The sequence below is a fragment of the Pollachius pollachius genome (genome assembly GCF_949987615.1).
Source record: "Pollachius pollachius genome assembly, chromosome: 1".
Classification (NCBI taxonomy): Eukaryota; Metazoa; Chordata; class Actinopteri; order Gadiformes; family Gadidae; genus Pollachius; species Pollachius pollachius.
Window position 1 is genome coordinate 30515976 of NC_136934.1, and position 18706 is coordinate 30534681.

Below are 18706 nucleotides of genomic sequence, written 5' to 3' on the forward strand. Positions count from 1 at the left end.
TGTGTTTTTACGCAGGCGCAGAGCATGCTGTCGGTCCAGTTTCGCTGGTTAACTTTTACCTCAGAGGTAGATCAGAAGCCTCCCTCCCCGGTGCTCATCATTCAACAACAACGAGTCCCGAGATCCTTCAAGCGGTTTGATATCGTTTATTCGGGTCCACACACACACACACACTCACACACACACACACACACACATACACCGACCTCCCTCTCGGACGATGTGACACCGGGGTCCCCACTGCGGAGCGGCCGGACGGGATTTCGGTGGGATTTCAGCCTCAGCACAAGCAAGTTTGCACAGCGGCAGGTGCAAAGGGCTTTCATTTCCGCCAGCGACTCCTGCCTGGTGGAGGCTCGATGCAGGGTCGGGAATCAACTAGTTGGCACCGCGACGCATTGGATAGCTCGGATTGGTATGCGGTCTAAGTAGACGACCAGCCGCTGCCGACGTCCAGCTTTAAGGATTGATCGGCAGCCCGAAGAGTACCCACTGATCTTTTTTTTTTTTTTTTTACTTTTCCTGCACTGCGAAGGTGGCAGCACAGGACCCCGGTTCTCCGAACCCACTCCGCGCGGTGTTCCGGTGCGCTCAGCCGCCACTACCGACCGACACGGACAGACCCCTACCAGTGGTGGATCCCAAAGATGATGGGCTTTCTGCGCCGAACGTTTAGCCGACGGAGACGGTTCCAGGCGACCGACCAGGACGAGGCGGACGGTCTCGGTGGTGGAGGAGGAGGAGGCGGGAGAGGGTCCACCGGGAACCCCCTGCTGCTCGCCCATCAGCAGCAGGTCGTCCATGCCCCGGCGGTGGTGACCGGGGGAGCGGCCGTCCACATCCCCGCGGCGGGCACGGCTAGGACCACCATCACCTGTCGCGTTTTACTACTGGATGGCTCGGACGTCAATGTGGATTTGCCCGTGAGTGCATCGGCCCATCCGGTGTTATTAAAGTGTTTACATTGGCATACGGGTCACATAAACAGACAGCTTGTTGTGCAGGACGACGCTGTTCTAGCGGAACAGGTATATAAAGTTGTATTGTGTACTGGTTGGATAGTGGTTCAGAGAAAGGCACAACTCATCTGGACGTTGTGATAACCGGTTCATGACATCTCTTCCTCGTTTTAACAACAGGGAGATCGGCGAACCTCACCTGAAGCTTTTCCTCCGCTGTTATTTTCACTGTCTTTTGCTTTTTCCTCTTCACCAACACCTCCTTCTTGTTTACCCTGCCTGCTGTCATAAAATCCCTCGTGCTACAGCCACAGTCCCTATCGTACTTCCTCGTGCCATCCTCTCCCTATCGCTCTTTTACATCTCGTCCTCTCGTTCCCCTCCCTCCCACCCAGCATTGTACTCCTCTACAGTCTCTCTTCATCCTCCCCTCCTTCCACCTATGCTACTCTCCGCTCCTCTCCTCTCCTCTCTGTATGTTCCCCGTCGTTAATCTCTCCGCACCTCTATTCCCTGACTCCCACATCTGATTTATCAGAGTGTGTGTGTGTGTGTGTGTGTGTGGGGGGGGGGGGGGGGGGGGGGGGGGGGGGGCTTTGTGTCATCCACTGAGTGCTCTCTCGGTGTGCGACGGGGCGGGTGGATGGCTGGGTGGGTGGTCTGAATGAGTGAATGTATGCGGGTGAGCGAACAAGCTCCATAAGATATGTGTGCTCATTCTGAAGGTCATATGTGTCACAGTTCTATGTGTCACCTCGTGTGCAGGCGGTGGCCAGGGGGACGGGGCTAAAGGAAAAACTGTGTGTGTGTGTGTGGCATGGTGTCCCAAGTAGATATTACAGTTGAGACAAACAATTGAGAAGCGACACAGGGCTGTCAAACTGCCAGACCGGGCCCAGGTGTGCCGGGCAAGTCGGCTCATGTCAGCGCTGGTGTTCCCACGGGGAGGGGAGTGAACAGGTGCACGGATTGGTGCAGAACTGGCCTATGAACAGCTGTCACCTGGCCAGGCAACAACAAGAAAACAAGATCGGAAAATAATAATGAAATTGATGATTTGAAAAGATAATGTCGGAATAGGTTCATGGTATAATCTTATTTATTTATATATATATATATATATATATATATATGATGCGTATAATCTCCATGATGTGAAACTTCACGGGTCTGACGTTTGTGTCTGTGGCTTTGGCTCTGCCCTGTTTAGGTCACATGACCAGGGCTGTGTATTTTGATCATAATCAGGACAGTAAAGGCTAGAAGCAGCCACCCCCCTTTACACACACAGAGGGCAGAAACTTTAGAGCGCTTAATCACAAGTCAAAGTACAAGGCTGCCACCCCTCCCGTGCTCCAACCACACACGCATCCTGCTGCCACGCACATGCATTCACAGACCCTGGTGTGTCCTTCGGTCTACATGGATATAGGTTAGAACACATCGTTGCTGACGGAAAGTTATCAAGGTGTGTGTGTGTTTCAAAAAGGCCTGAATGAGGGTCTGTCCCTCAGGAGACAGGCCTTGTCCCTTTCACTTTGACCCAGATGCAGCAGTAATGTACACACACACACACACACACACACACACACACACACGTTGTAGTAGCAGGCCCAGCCCACCTCCCTGGTTCTTTTGTTGCAGAGCAAGTCAAAGGGCCAGGAGCTGTTTGACCAGATCATATATCATTTGGACCTGGTGGAGGCTGACTACTTTGGGCTGCAGTACATGGACTCTGAGCAGGTTTCAGTGAGTGCCAATGTGTTTGCATATCGGCATAATGAGTCCAGCACTTAAACTTTTCATGCTTTAGCTTCGAGATAGAGCAGATAAGAGTCATCTATTTCACTCACTCTCTTTCATCTCTGTTCTTTCAGCACTGGCTAGATATGTCCAAACTCATAAAGAAACAGATACGAGGTGAGACACACACACACACACACACACACACACACACACACACACACACACACACACACACACACACACACACTATTAACACATTATTTTACATTTGCACATGTGAGGTAGGTGCGTTGGTAGCAGGTGGCTTATTATTATCAAATGTTGACACGGTGATTAGCATGAGCATTAGCTGCCCTGGCCGTATTTGCCTTGTTGGCTTTGGGCTGGTGACTGCAGGATGAATGGCTTCAGGCTGAATCCTTCTTCTAAGTGTAATAAGCTCCGTAGGTACGTGGCAGGAATAGTTCCACACACAATAAGTTATCACGAGCCAAGTATGTATTTTACTGACTCGTAAAAAGGCAGTGCATAACATGGAGGCAGGACGCACAAAGTAGTGGTACACCACAATTCTTAAGTCTTTGTGTAGCCCTGCCATTGTTAAGTTAGAATTCAGTAAATGTACTTGTTATTCTGGGCCCATTGTCACGTTCCTCCTACTCACTTGTGTATGTTATGTCTCGGGTAACGCTTTACATTTCTACTCTCTAGACGGCCCTCCGTACAGACTCTTCTTCAGAGTTAAGTTTTACTCTTCAGAGCCAAATAACCTGCATGAGGAATTCACCAGGTAACCAGACACGAACCAACACACAAGCACACACACACACGCGGGTTCACCCCAGCTCATTAAAGAAGGTCCAATGGGCAGCAGAGCTAATTAGCCAGTTCCCCTGTGCCACTCGTAATCAAGGCCAGACGGCCACACAGCGGATAAGGAAGGTATTTTGTGTTTCTTTATGATTAGGAAGAAAAGCTATTGATGCCTCAATCTATTTATTAGCCTGGGTTTCTCATTCATCTGTGTTACCTCTCCTTCTCTCTCTCAGGTATCTGTTTGTGCTGCAGCTGCGACAAGACATCCTGTCTGGCAAGTAAGCGGTCTTTGACATGTCCATTTGTCACGCACGCACATGTGTTTGTGTGTGTGTGTGTGTGTGAGCACACACACATACACACACACACACGCACACACACACACACACACACACACACACACACACACACACACACACACACACACACACACACACACACACACACACACACACACACACACACACACACACACACACACACACACACACACACACACACACAAATAAGAATAGGAGCAATAGGCAATGTTCCGGTTAAATAATCACACACACACACCGGGCAAGGTTGTCCTCTTTCTCTGACCTGGTAAACGGCCTTGTAGTTTATGCCGCTAGTGCATCATGTTTGCTCTATCAACATTAGTATAGTATCTTGGCCACTAGCATTAGCCTCATTTAAACTCTATTAACATGAAAAACAAATCTCGATCATGAGTTTGATTTTACATTCACAGACCCCTTAATTAAATATAAGTAGTTATATTAAATAGTCACTCATTCTCTATGACAAGTCACCCGGGTTTGAGGTGCTTGTGTAAACTGGACTCTGCCTCCTCCCCACCCTCAACTGCACACAAGCGCACATACCCGCACCAACACACATAGCAGGGAGAATGGGGACTCGCATGCTCAGTCTTTATCTGGGCCATTCTTCCCCTGAGTCAGGCTCCATTATGAGGCCGAGATCAGGACGGCAGAGGGCTTCTTATTTTTAGGATAAGAGCAGCTCTCCCTACTTCTTGCGCACGCACGCACACACACACGTGCAGTATTTCCATGTACACACACAAGCACATACACCCTGACCAAACAGTTTTTCACTTGCATAATAAGAGGAGCATGTTTCCCATTAGGAAAACATGCCTTTGTGGATGTTTATGGGATTATATATGTGTGTGTTTGCAGAGCCTTTCAACACCGAGGTGTCGTTTTCTTTCACCAGGTTGAAATGTCCCTATGACGTCTCCGTTGAGTTGGGGGCCTTTTGTCTAGAAAGTGAGTATGCTCCATTGCCTCCGTCTACGTTGTGAGCTAATGGGTGTTTGCAAGGTGGTGGATTGAAATGTTAATGCTTTGAACAGGGAAAATGACCTGTTGACACATCGCACTCCCTCCCCACAAAAGGTTTTACTCTTAGTGCTTTCCCTCATACCCTGTTCTCGTGTGTGTGTGTGTGTGTGTGTGTGTGTGTGTGTGTGTGTGTGTGTGTGTGTGTCCTCTCCAGGTGAGCTCGGAGACTGTGATCCATCGGAGCACTCTCCCGAGCTGGTGTCGGAGTTTCGTTTTACTCCCAAACAGAGTGAGGACATGGAGGCGGACATCTTCAACAAATGGGTGGAGCTAAGGTGAGAGGGCGTGGTTATCTGTGGAGGAAATCTATTGATCTAGGGTTGGGTGTTTCTTGTTGTTTCTTTTGGTGAGAAAAAGACCTGGAGGACATTAGCTTTTCCTTGCTCGACACCCCCGGTCATTATGACAATAGTCTGGTGCTCTGTGTGAGCAGCCTGTGAGTAGGCCGTGCCGTGGCTCTCATTGTTGGAGCACGATGAACATCTGCTCTGGTGAAATATTGGATAGTTAGTTGGGGAAGCGGACGACCGCTCAACCGCTGCTGTTCTCAGGCTACACAGCTCCCATCCGGTGTACCGCTGTTCCCTCTCTCTCCCCCTCTCTCTCCCTCTCTCTGACCCTGTGTGAAGGATTATAGGGATAATCGTTGTACGGGTCTTGATTGAATCCAGTCAGTATTTAACCCCACCCCCTGTAGTCTGATGGCTACCATATCTGATGAAATTACATACACACCTATGCTAAGGCACAACCCCATCCAGTGAGCAAGGGGTTGTGCACACAAACACACACACAGACCCCTCCCTCCTGCTGAATCCTAGGAGGAGGAGAGGGCGGGGGAGGCAGTTGTCCACAGGGGTTTGTTTCTTGTGACTATTCATCCCTGAACTCATCCGCTCCTTTGTAATTAAAGCGGCCGTTATGATGTCGGTTTTTGTTTTGATAATAATAAAAGGCATGAGCGCTGTCACACGCACAGAGGGAAAACCACATTTGGAGATTGTGAAAAACCCAACCCGCCTTTGTGCCCCCCCCCCAGAGGGAAGAGCCCGTCGCAGGCTGAGATTTGCTTCCTCAACAAATGCAAATGGCTGGAGCTATACGGCGTGGATATGCACTTTGTCAAGGTTGGTGTTCCCGTCTGTCAGTATCACCACCATGATTTCACACCACACCAGTGCCAGCGCGTCTCTGCTCTCCTCCTGTGTATACTCTAGCTTATGTTCTCTGTGTGCTGTGTGCTCTCTGCCAGGAGAGGCTGTGAGGTCTGACGTGATGTCTGTTTGTTTTTCTTGTTCTTCAAACACGCCGCCTGGTCGTGTCCTCAGGGTCGCGACGGAGGGGAGTACGCGCTGGGCCTCACGCCAACCGGCATCCTGGTGTTCGAGGGCTCCAGCAAGATCGGCCTTTTTTTCTGGTACCAGTGCTTCTGCTGTGTAATGGAAACGTCCTCATTCATGCGTTGATAGCCTCTGAATGCTGAGTGTTTGTGGCCTTCTTTCCCCAGGCCCAAGATCACCCGTCTGGATTTCAAAAAGAGTCGGCTCACCCTGGTGGTGGTGGAGGATGACGACCAGGTAGGTGTCTGTGGGGGAGTGGGGGGCGCCGCCCTACATACAAGCAACACCATAGAAGAACACTCCTGTTCAGCCCAGACCTGCAGCCGTTGGTGTGTGCGTGTGTGTGTGTGTGTGTGTGTGCGCGTGTGCGTGTGTGTGTGTGTGTGTGTGTGTGTGTGTGTGTGTGTGTGTTTTTAGGGCCGGGAGCAGGAGCACACGTTTGTGTTCCAGTTGGACAGCTCTAAAAACTGTAAGCACTTGTGGAAGTGTGCGGTGGAGAGCCACGCCTTCTTCCGGCTGCGACAGCCAGCCACGGGCAAGGCCAGCCAGAGTGACTTCACACGGCTGGGCTCGCGCTTCAGATTCAGGTCAGAGCCCAGAGGCAGCCCCCTCCCAGACCCACTCTGTCCTGAGCGTCCCGGCCCCACTGGCCAGCGCGGCCCTCCTTGGAAGGGGAGTCTCACTGGAGGGGAGGGTGCAGCTGCTGGCTAAGACGGTAGATCTGGCCCGCGGTGCCTCTTATGCATAGGGGGAATTGTGTGTCATGTAAAACAAAGAGCAAGTAGCTATGGTTACAGTGTATCTATGGTTACACGGGTCTGTTCCTATGGTGACAGAAATGTTCTCTTGATGTTGTTTGTTTTTATTGTCAAACTATTATCTGGGATGAGAATAAAGCCAGACCTTGCAGCCTGCTCTGTCAAAAGGCGCGTGTGAGTGGCGGCTGCATGGCTGCGCACATTCTCAAATCAGCCTCCTGTGTCAATCAATCAATACAGACATGTATAGATAGCACCTCTTTCTAGACCACATGCAAGCCGTGGCCTGATTTATTGCACGGTTAACTGTTCAGTGTCTATGTTTGATTTTGGCAATACTGTAAATCAACACCAAGTATCAAAAAAATACCAATTAGGTTTTGGCAGTGTTATTTATTTTGGGGCGTTCTACAGGTCATCAGTTGCTATGGTAACAGCCATTAGTACAAAGTCTTATTCAACTTGAGAAGAGGGGTTCATACCTATTGCTGTAGAAGGGCAAAACAGATTAGGAAACCTTTATCATCATATAGAACAGAGACTTATCTCTGTTCAGTGCATCTGTGATGATGATGTGGGTATCGCTTTAAGGCCGTTGTCACGTTGACACCTCGGTTCCAAGAGGCATGGCTTTGACCTTTTCACATTCTATGTGTGTCTCTTTGTCTGGCTCTCTCTCTCTCTCTGTCTCTCTGTTTGTCCGTCCGTCTCAGTGGGAAGACGGAGTACCAGGCCACTCATGGCAGTCGGATGAGGAGGGCCAGCACCTTTGAAAGGAGACCCAGCAAACGATACCCCTCCAGAACACACTCCCTGGGGGGCAAAGGTCGGTCAGGGTCACCCCATATGGATATTGGCACAGATTAGTGAGAGATCCTTGAAGTCTTCAAATGCAACCAAAAAATATTTGATATACATTTAGAAAAAATCGAATTGTTTTTAAACGACAACACAATCTAAAATGTAATGTTGTTAACATGTTTCTTAATGATAATTCAATGATACATAAAGTCTCATACATTTGGTTTGGTGGTCTACTAAACCGCTCTCACTCTGGACCCCCTGCAGACAATCGCTAAGACCTCATTCTGACCCTTCTAATAGATTCAATAACATGACATGATAAAGATCATGAACTGAAATAAGCAGTGTGTGGTTCATGTGTGGTGGAAGGTACATTGAGTGAAGGTAGTGTATAGTTGACATTACAGCAGACACTGAAGCTTAGGCACCTGGGGTAAGGCTGGTGCAGAGCATGTTGTTGTAGTACTCTGAATTACCACTGTGGCCGGACGTTCACACGCTGTTCCTCTAAAACAGACCTCCTCCAACGCCGTCTGGGCTATTTTGGGCCTACACATTTGGCTGTACACAGCCTTCACTCCTCCACAATCCCCAACTTTTGACAGCCATGATCCTCCTGCTCTGTGCGACGAAACAATAAATTAAATGCCTTCCAGTCGTGTGTAGACTGCTTAGACTCCAGGGAGTCGGGGTCTGTGCACTGACACCCCAAGGATTGTCCAAGCAGCCACGTCCTGGGGGCGCAGAGCAAGAGCGGGAACTCGGCCTCTACCAGTAGACCTGTCTGTGGGCTGAGGGCCAAGGGGTCAGGGCTTAAAGGGTAATTCCGGTGTAAAATGGATTTGGGATATGTTTTGTATGATAACGAGTTGAAACGAGCACAAAAACCGCATACAGAAGCTTTCTTCAGTTGGCTGTTTTTAGCCAATTCTATTAAAACGCTATAAACTTGGAACGATGGGGGCACTGGCTATGGTAAAAACTAAATCGCTATTTTAAACCACTTAAAAGGCTAAAAGTAGCCTGACACTTCTTTGGTAGTATAATTAGGGTCTTAACATATAAAACGAGGCATTGAGAACTTTGTAAGTATACAGATCGTTTATTAATGATGGTATTGTGTGCATTTTATGCACACAATACCATCAGTAGATCACCCGTCGACGCCATTTTGTTTTTAAGACTCGATAAGTAGATTGGCGAACACAGAGCTTGCGTGTTGCTGACGGATGTCACAATCTCTGTGTTCGTCAATCTACCTATCGGCCGTTGACTCATAAGGCTCTGAACACCAAAGGTAATTGAGACCACACCCACATGTCAAATGACCTCCTTCTCTCCTTCCTCCAACTCCTCTTGGTCGGGTCGTCTGCAGGCGTGTCCCCCGCCAAGCCGCTGCACATCGGGTGAGTCCACTTGACCCAGCCTGCGGCTCCACATGCACACACTGGAGGACTGCTCTTAAATTAGCAGTCCTTGTTTTAACCTAAACCCCTAACTCCTAAAAATAAAACAATTACATTCGAGGAAATCCAAGAAGCTCCTTCCCACCCTCTGAACAGCCTCCTCAAATAGCTGCTAGTTAGAGGCATCTCTTCCGACTGGTGGATTCCTTTTGTCTATGGCAGGTTTGCTTACGAGAACACTTACGGTACCTTTTAATTACACACACACACACACACACACACACACACACACACACACACACACACACACACACACACACACACACACACACACACACACACACACACACACACACACACACACACACACACACACACACACACACACACACACACACACACACAGGTCCAAATCAGTTCGTCAAGTGAGTCAGTCGGTCCCCATCCGTTGTGATAGCCACTATATAATCAAGTTGAGTGCCAATTTACCATTAACTGTGAGGATAATATTTGTCTTTTCCCCTAGCTCCCAAGCTAGCCCTGACCCAAGCATCCATCCGGTAAGATGCCACGATCGCCCGCAATGATGTCATTAAAAACAGAGTGCCGTGAATCATCTTTATTACCTTTTTAATCAATCTGCCCCCCCCCCCCCTCTCTCCAGTACCAGCGTAACATTCCTTTGGGTCATGAGGCCTGGAACGCCCCCCACCCTGCTCTCAGCCCCCCCATCTACCTGCAGCACTCGGGGCTCACGCCACCCCACAGGTAAGGGGCTCCCCTCCATGAACATCATCTCCAATCCCCATTCACCCCAACAGATATACTATAACCCTGGGGGAAGCAGGGATTCACCAAGCAGTATTTCAAATGGCAAATGGATATATCTGGGGGTGTGAGTTTGAGTTTTTTGTTGACCCACCATCTGTCCAATGGGGGTCTGGGGATGGGGCCGCTGGAGGTCAGCTGTCTATTAATAGAGACGCCTGCCCTCTCCCACTCCCTGATGCCCGCTGCAGGAGCACTCTGCAGTCCGCCTCTCACACACCCGGGCTAGGGCTCATATCCGTCCGTCTGTCCAGCTGCGTTTCTGTGTTTGCCTGTCTTTGTGTTGTCATGCTTGCCTTATTGTCTCTCTGTCAGTGTCTCTGTCTTTCTGTCGGTCTTCTTCTGTGTCTGTTTGTCAGCCTGACTGTTTGAGAATTCATTCATTCATCTCCTGTCATGTTCAGGGCTCCAAGTGAAAGCGTCTTTGAGGAGGAGGAGGGGAGCGGCCATAGTCATCTTCATCCTCATCCTCATCATCCACCTCCATCTCACGCCCAAGCCATGCCTGAGCGAACCAGTGGCGCCTTTCCAGGGTCCATCAGTGTGGTTTACAGGGATAAGGTCATGACCGCACTTTGACCTTTGACCTGGGCTTGCTTGGAGTCCAGCTGTTTCCAAAGACAAAACAAAAGAAAACACCCCAAAGAGAGAAGCTTTGTTGCTGGACTCTTAAATCAATGGAGATTTCATCTGCATTGACATCATCATCGTGGTCATGGTCATCATGGTCATCATGGTCATCCACATCTCTTGTGTCACATCCTCCAAAATAAAGCGTTTTTTAGTTGGGGGCAAAATAGAGGCCAATTAGGAAGTATTATAATTTCACCTTTTCCTTATTGCTTGTGTAATTGTCTTTGTCCTTGCTGTAATTGTTTTAATATGGTGCAAATCATTCTTTTAATAGGAATGGGCAAGTTTCCATCAGGCCTCTGTATTTGTGTTGAGCGAGATAGAGGAAAATCACCTAATTCACACAAATTCGTCATGAAACTGGGATTTGAAGGCAGAACTCTTGAATGTAAAGCGATCATTTGTGCTATGTTTAAATAATGTGGTCTCGTCTGCTTGAGGCCACTTGTGTGCTGATATCAGTAGTAGTAACTTATGCAGGTGAGGTTAAAAACCAAATGTAGATCACCAATTTTTCTGATGTGTTTTCATGCGTGCAAGGATTCATTTTCTTTTCCTCCAGATGTGTTGTCAGAATGTAGTAACCGTTTGCAGTCAGCCGTTTGTTTACATCAGGTTTTATCTGTATGATGCAGAGGGTCTTCTCAGCTTTGAACTGGTTACTCCAATCACAGTATGCCTTAAAGCCATGTCAACCTGTCTTAAACATGAACACAACTGTAAATTAATTTGGATGTCATTCATCCTGCACTCTTACGATAATATATAAAGCGCAAAATAGCCGTGTGGTTTCTTCTATTCTTTATCTCTGTCAGTTTTCATTTGAAATTAGAAATACTGAAGACGAATGTACATGTGTCTTGGATCCTCTGATCAGGAAGTAAAAGAGTATCAGCAAAAAAACTTTTATTAGGTTATGGACAACCGTGACTCAGCGCGGGGCGATGGAGGAGGGGGGGCGGGGCGTGAGTTTGTTATGACTGTGCGTTCGTGTCCCGTCTTCAGTTTTCCTCTCAGCGGTCCTGGCTCAGACCACCAGTTCAGCGTGGAGGAGAACGAGGCGCCGTATGCTGGGAAGATCCACCAGCATCACCACCGGCGACACACACACAGCCAGGACACGCTCTGCCACACACACAGCAACACCAGTTGAGTACACGCACACACGGGCGAGGTAGTGTGTCTGTAAACCTTATCAACAGCACTTGACACCAACCTCCTTGTGTTGTCTTGTTGGTTACATATTGATGATTTAGAAATAATTAGCAAAAATAAACAGTTCTAAACAACAATGTAAAATAGGTTTTATTAAATGTGAAATACTTTCATCATTAACCTTTATTTTACAAAGAAAGTTAATAAATAACAAAATACTCATTTTTCTTTTGTGAATACAGAGAAAAGTTCAAAACTAAATCATCTGTACTAATATAAAGTTGAGGAACTCTGTAATCCTTCCACCCCCCGCCATCTGCTGGGCTTCCCATGCTAGTCAGCACTTCCTATTTAATATACTACCTGTGTGTGCATGTGCGTGCGTATGTGTTTGCGTGTCTGTGTGTGTGTCTGTGTGCATGCATATGTTTGTGTGTGTGTGCGTGCGTGCATGTGTGTGTGTGTGCATGTGTGTGTGTGTGCGTGTGCGTGCATTTGTGTGTGTGCGTGCGTGTGTGTCAGGGCACCGAGCCTCCCCTCGTCCGTGCGATGGTCTGGATGTCTCTCAGTCCCTCCGGAAGGCTCCGGAGACAGACAGCGACTCCAGCCCCTGGCCCTCGATCCACATCAACATCGACAACAAGGTCACCCCGCCCCTCTTACACACACACACACGCGCACACACACACACACACACACACACACACACACACACATACTCACACACTTAATCCTTCATGTTTCATCTTTATTTTTTTATTTTCCGTTTTGTAATCTCCCGCCTCCTCTCCCTCTCGCCCCCCTTGCAGGCGGAGGACAAGCAGCTGTCTGAGAAGTCCTTGCACCCCCCTAGCACCCCATGCCTGCTGCCTGACCACCTCAAGTGTAACATCCTCAAGGCCCAGATGGAGGCTGCGTTCAGGGTGAGGCCCGCTCTCCCCCGGCCCCTCCCCACTTTATGCATGCAGGAGGGGTGCGCTTCCCTGACATGCTAACAAGGTGGTCCTGGGAGATAACCTTTTCTTCATTCAATCTCTCTGTGTGACACACCAGGAGCCTCCGACCACTCCGAGAGGGAAGGGCTCCAGTGACACCTCCAATGAAAGGCCTGTATTTTAGTTATTTAACCTGTACTGTGCACTATGTTTGTATCAAAGTGTATTATTGTGGATATCGGTGCCTGTATGCTATGTATTTTTGTGTATGTGTGTGTGAATTTGTGTGTATGCATGTGCGTGCTGGGGTGTGTGAATGAGTGTATGTGTGTGTGTGTGTGTGCGTGTGGGGGTATGTGTGTGCGTGTATGTGTGTGCGTGGGACTGTGGGTGTGAGTGTTTGTGTGTGTGTGTGTGTGTGTGTGTGCGTGCATGTTTGTGTGTGTGGGTGTGTGTCCGTGTCCTCAGATACCAGAGCTCATCTCAAGACTCGGCCGCTTCTAGTCTGACGGTAGAGAAGAACCCCCACTGGTCAGACTACAGCCGGACCCTGGACAGACCCCACCCTAACTCCTACAACATCAACACCAACCGCAGGAAACGACTAGTTCGGCAGTACAGCTTGTAAGTAGAGATAAGACACTGATCTCTATATACTGTATCTCTATATGTTTGACTATTTAGTTATTATGGATAAGCTTTTGTCCAAAGCCACTAACAGTGAATTCAGATACACTTTACTGAGGAGCAGCTAGGACGTTATGTGTCTTGCTCATAGGCTGCAGGGACTTGTGATTGAACCCACAACCTTTTCGGCTGACAGTGGAATACACTAACCAACTAGACCGTATGATCGATGCATTCCTGATCTTTTAATTCAGGGCTTTATCATGGCATCTTTGTGCATACATAACTAGATGTGTTACTTGGGGTTAATGTTGACTTTATTTGTGGTTAATGATCTGGTTGGTTGACAGTAACCATGAAGATGAGGATAATCTCCCAGAAGCCCTTGCAGCCATCTCGGCCGAAAGTGCAACCAAGTCTGGTTCCAACAGTTCATTAGACAGACAAATACAGCCTCCGATATACCCACAGGTAACACCCTCAAAAACATTTCTCTCTCTCTCCCTCTCTCTCTTCTTTCTCTATATCTCTCTTTAATGTTGTCATTGTACTTCTGTAGAACATAATACAGTCCCATGAGTATGATTAAGTAAAAGCAACATTGTTTGCACAGAAAAATATGTGTGCGTGTGTGTCTCTCTGTGTGTTTGTGAGTGCCTGTGTGTGTGTTTGTGTGTGTGTGTGTGTGTGTGTTTGTGTGTGTGTCTCGCTATCTGTTTTTTTGTGCATGTGTGTGTGTTTGTGTGTGTCTCTCTCTTTCTCTCTCTTTATGTGTATGTCTGTGTGTGTGTTTGTGTGTGTGTGATTGTTTGTTTGTGTGTGTGTGTGTCTGTGTGAGTGTGCATGTGCGTGTGTGTTTGCATGCGTATGTGTGTGTGTGTGTGTGTGTGTGTGTATATGTGTGTGTCTCTCTCTGTATGTGTGTGTGTGTGCATTTTTGTGAGTGTGTGTGTGTGTATGTTCATGTGCATGCTTATGTATTACAGGTGGATAATAAGATGCCAACATTGGAGCTTGGCAGTTCCCGCTGTGCCTCTCTCTCTCCCTCCCCAAACCTGTCCCCGTCCTTCTTCCGCAGCTCCATCCCACACCTAATCCCCTACACCGCCGCCCATAATGACAGGTAAACCCCCCTCTGTCCCACCTCCTCTCTCCCCCTCCTCTCTCCTCTCCTCTTTCCTCTCTCCCCCTCCTCTCTCCTCTCCTCTTTCCTCTCTCCCCCTCCTCTCTCCTCTCCTCTTTCCTCTCTCCCCCTCCTATCTCCCCACTCCTCTCTTCCGCCTCCTCACTCCTCTCTCACCTTCCCCCTCCTCTCTCCCCTCATCTCTCTCCCCTCTCCTCTCTCCTCCTCCTCTCCCCTCTCCTCTCTCCCCTCCTCTCTCCTCTCTCTACTCTCTCTCTTTCTTCTCCCTGCCCCTCCTCTCTCCCCATTCTCTCCCCCCCTCTCTCTCCCCCTCCTCTCTCCCCCTCCTCTCTCCCCTCTCCTGTGGTGCTGGCCTGGGAACAGTTTCTTTCCTTTGCTAACATTATCTATGAATGGTGAAGTATGACGTTAGGCTGAGGGGTCAGAGTCGAGTGTGTTTATTACCTCACTGGATGTCTTATGGCTGGTCTGAGTGGAGTATGTTTAGTGCCTCACTGGATGTCTTATGGGTGGTCTTAGTGGAGTGTGTTTAGTAACTCACTGGATGTCTAATGGGTGGTCTTAGTGGAGTGTGTTTAGTAACTCACTGGATGTCTTATGAGTGGTCTTAGTGGAGTGTGTTTAGTAACTCACTGGATGTCTTATGGGTGGTCTTAGTGGAGTGTGTTTAGTAACTCACTGGAAGTCTTATGGGTGGTCTTAGTGGAGTGTGTTTAGTAACTCACTGGATGTCTTATGGGTGGTCTTAGTGGAGTGTGTTTAGTAACTCACTGGATGTCTTATGGGTGGTCTTGGTTCTCTTGTGTACAGTGGAGAGGAGCGGTTGGACCGGGAGAAGATTCTGCGGGCGCTCCTCATGACGGAGCTGTGAGGCATGACCCTTGACCTCTGAGGCGCAAACCTTGACCTCTGAGGCGTGACGCTTGACCTCTGAGGCATGAACCTTGACCTCTGAGGCAAGACCCTTAACCTCCATGACGTCATCGCCACATGCGCACAATGCATTCCGCGAATTATATAAAAGTTTTTATATATTTGTACAAATGTAATTGGCTTAATTGTTATTCTAAGAGGATATTTATATACATGCTGTATTATGCATTCACAAGAACTGTGATGATTTTAAAAGACTCACCAAATGATTATTTTCAGATTGCTCTACATTTGCTTACATGTATGTTTTGATTTGATCTGTAATATATATACATATATACACTACCATTCAAAAGTCTGGGGTCACCCAGACAATTTCATGTTTTCCATGAAAACTCACACTCTTATTCAACTGTTTTCAGCTGTGCTAACATAAATGCTCAAGGGCTTTCTAATCATCAATAAGCCGTTAGCTAACACAATTAGCTTAACAATGTACCATTAGAACACAGGAGTGATGGATACTGGCAATGGGCCTCTGTACACCTATGTAGATATTCCATTAAAAATCTGCTGTTTCCAGATAGAACAGTCATTTACCACATTCAAAATGTTTAGACTTCTGATTAATTTAATTTTATCTTCATTGAAAAAACAGTGCTTTTCTTAAAAAAATAAGGACCTTTCTAAGTGACCCCAAACCTTTGAACGGTAGTGTATATATGTATATGCCAGCCATTTGCAGAATGTCAAGGGTTTTTAGACCTTCAAAACTGACGTGTATGGGAGCAAAAACTAATGACGTTCATCTAAATTAAAATAGAACCTTAATTCGCTTTTTTAGAACACAATGTTTCAACATTTACCAGATGACATTTTACAAAACTAGAGACCGAATTGAGGTTAACGATCAGACTTGACAGAGAGGAGCCCGTGGGCTCCATGGCGACATTCAGGTAAACGGGGCCCAATCACATTGGTTTCCAGACATATTCACACCTATTTTTAGAGGAGTGTGGGTGGAAGGGAAAACTGCATGCAAGGTTTTACATTTGGGTTGGCGCTTGGACAAAGCTAGTCCTCCGACCCCAGAGGGAGACCAGTCCCTCTAAACATGGGTCCCCCCAGTGTGACCAGTCCCTCTGAACATGGGTCCCCCCAGTGTGACCAGTCCCTCTGGACATGGATCCCCCCAATTGAACCAGTCCCTCTGAACATTGGTCCCCCCAGTGTGACCAGTCCCTCTGAACATGGGGTCCCCCCAGTGTGACCAGTCCCTCTGAACATGGGGTCCCCCCATAGTCTAACCAGTCCCTCTGAACATGGGGTCCCCCCAGTGTGACCAGTCCCTCTGAACATGGGGTCCCCCCAATGTGACCGGTCCCCTCTACACATGGGGTCCCCCCAGAGTGACCAGTCCCTCTGAACATGGGGTCCCCCCAGTGTAACCGATCCCCTCTGAACATGGGATCCCCCTCAAATGTGACCAGTCCCCTCTGAACATGTGGTCCTCCCAGTGTGACCAGTCCCTCTGAACATGGGGTCCCCCCAGTTAGACCAGTCCCTCTGAACTTGGGGTCCCCCCAGTGTAAACGGTCCCCTCTGAACATGGGGTGTGACCAGTCCCTCTGAACATGGGGTCCCCCTGGGTTTTTCTACGTCACCGCCTACTGTATCTTGCATGTGTTTCCATTAGCCTCAATACTGCCGTCTCATACATTGTGTGATTTGTTGTTGTCGTCGTTCAGTTGCATGTGTGTTTTCAGGTTGGCTTTCTGGTCTATCAGTGCACCGGACATACATGTCTATTTCAAAGAGCTGAATCAGTTGTTGACAAGAGATTGGATCATCGGGATGGTTGATGAGGTCACAGGTTGGAGCACAGAGGTGCAGTCTCACACTCACCAATAGATGTAGACAAAGCTACAGTTACGACTTGGTGTTATTTCAGGTTGCCATGACAAACAGATGCACTATGTATGTCACCACTATTTTGCACAGTCCACATTTTATCCGCCCCAAAAAAAGATTTATTTTCTTTGCTTTTGAAAGGGTGGGATGTTCAGAATCAGGTTTCCCCAAACTTTCTGTCAACTTTCTGAAAACGTTGTTTTCCATTTCATTAACTAGGGCAGTGTAACCACTATTCTAATATACATTTTACATCTATATATCTATAAACAGATAGATATCCATTGATATATTTGCTGTTACTGTGTAATTTTTTTAAAATTTAATTCCAAATAAAGATGAAACTGTATGCACTGACATGAAACTGTTGATCGGACTCACCCAGTGTGTGTTTGTGCGTGTGTGTGTGTGTGTGTGTGTGGGTGTGTGTGTGTGTGTTTCGCCCAACCTGTGAGAGAATGTTGTTCTAAAGAACATCTTTCTATCTGACTCGTTGTCACAAACCCATCTACCATGAGTCAGCCGGGGACAGCCCTCAGACCCATCAGCCGCCCACGAATGGAGGCTCCACATCCAAGTCTTCTTTAAGGATCAGTGCAGGTGTAGCAATGATCCCCATAAATGATGTATAGTAAGATAGATGGTGTCTGTAAATCCTACAAGTGAATGTGTGCCTCAAATTTAAAGAGGAATAAACTGTAACGGGCGTGCAAGTCTTTCACATGACTGTACTTGCTTTTAAAGTCACAAAACAGGTTTCTTTTGAATGGAAAGTTGAAATCGATGCCATGCATATTTATTGCATACATTTAAATAATTAAAATAAATAAATTTATTAATTATTTAAAATATGCAATAGATTATGTAATGAACTATGTTCATTACATAATCTATTGCATATTTTAGTCATTACCTCTCAATTTGTGTTTACAAAAATGTTACAAGCTTGTTTCAAATGTAATCAACGGCCAATGGCTTTCACAATGCATTCAACAATTTCAGTGTTGTTGCGGTGGAGCGAGTGGGTGCATTTAAATAGGATCAAGAAGGGTGGGGTGGCCAGTGTTGAATTACACAATGCCACCTCAGCCCTGAGGGTCCGACATCGTTGTGTACTCCCTCGTTCTCTCTCGCTCTCTTTCAACACTCCTTGAAGTACTCTCCATGCCTAACTTTTCCCACCATGTCCTGTCCCTTAATTTGACTGGGAGAGAGCCAGACCCTTTGCCATGCTGTGTGTGTGTGTGTGTGTGTGTGTGTGTGTGTGTGTGTGTGTGTGTGTGTGTGTGTATGTGTGTGTGTTTGTGTGTGTAAACTAGAGGTAATAATCATGCTGCATGAGAAGTATATTAAAAAAATAGTCCTTGTTTACTTGTTTACTCTGCTTGGCTACGTATCATGAAAAGGGGCGCTGCTGTG

The 18706-nt window shown here is 47.6% G+C and overlaps 1 protein-coding gene across 1 annotated transcript; it reads left to right on the top strand.

The window, feature by feature from the left end:
* Positions 1-78: 78 nt before the first annotated feature.
* epb41l4b (erythrocyte membrane protein band 4.1 like 4B) lies at positions 79-17527 on the top strand. Its single transcript, XM_079747049.1, has 23 exons — positions 79-923; positions 2604-2708; positions 2837-2879; positions 3417-3495; positions 3755-3799; positions 4746-4798; positions 5028-5148; positions 5913-6000; positions 6202-6290; positions 6381-6450; positions 6631-6800; positions 7685-7797; positions 9151-9181; positions 9708-9741; positions 9846-9949; positions 11648-11790; positions 12320-12441; positions 12607-12720; positions 12851-12903; positions 13201-13356; positions 13710-13830; positions 14346-14482; positions 15314-17527. Exons 1-23 carry the CDS (start codon positions 648-650, stop codon positions 15372-15374), a joined length of 2328 nt encoding a protein of 775 aa, XP_079603175.1. The 5' UTR covers positions 79-647; the 3' UTR covers positions 15375-17527.
* The last annotated feature ends 1179 nt before the right edge of the window (positions 17528-18706 follow it).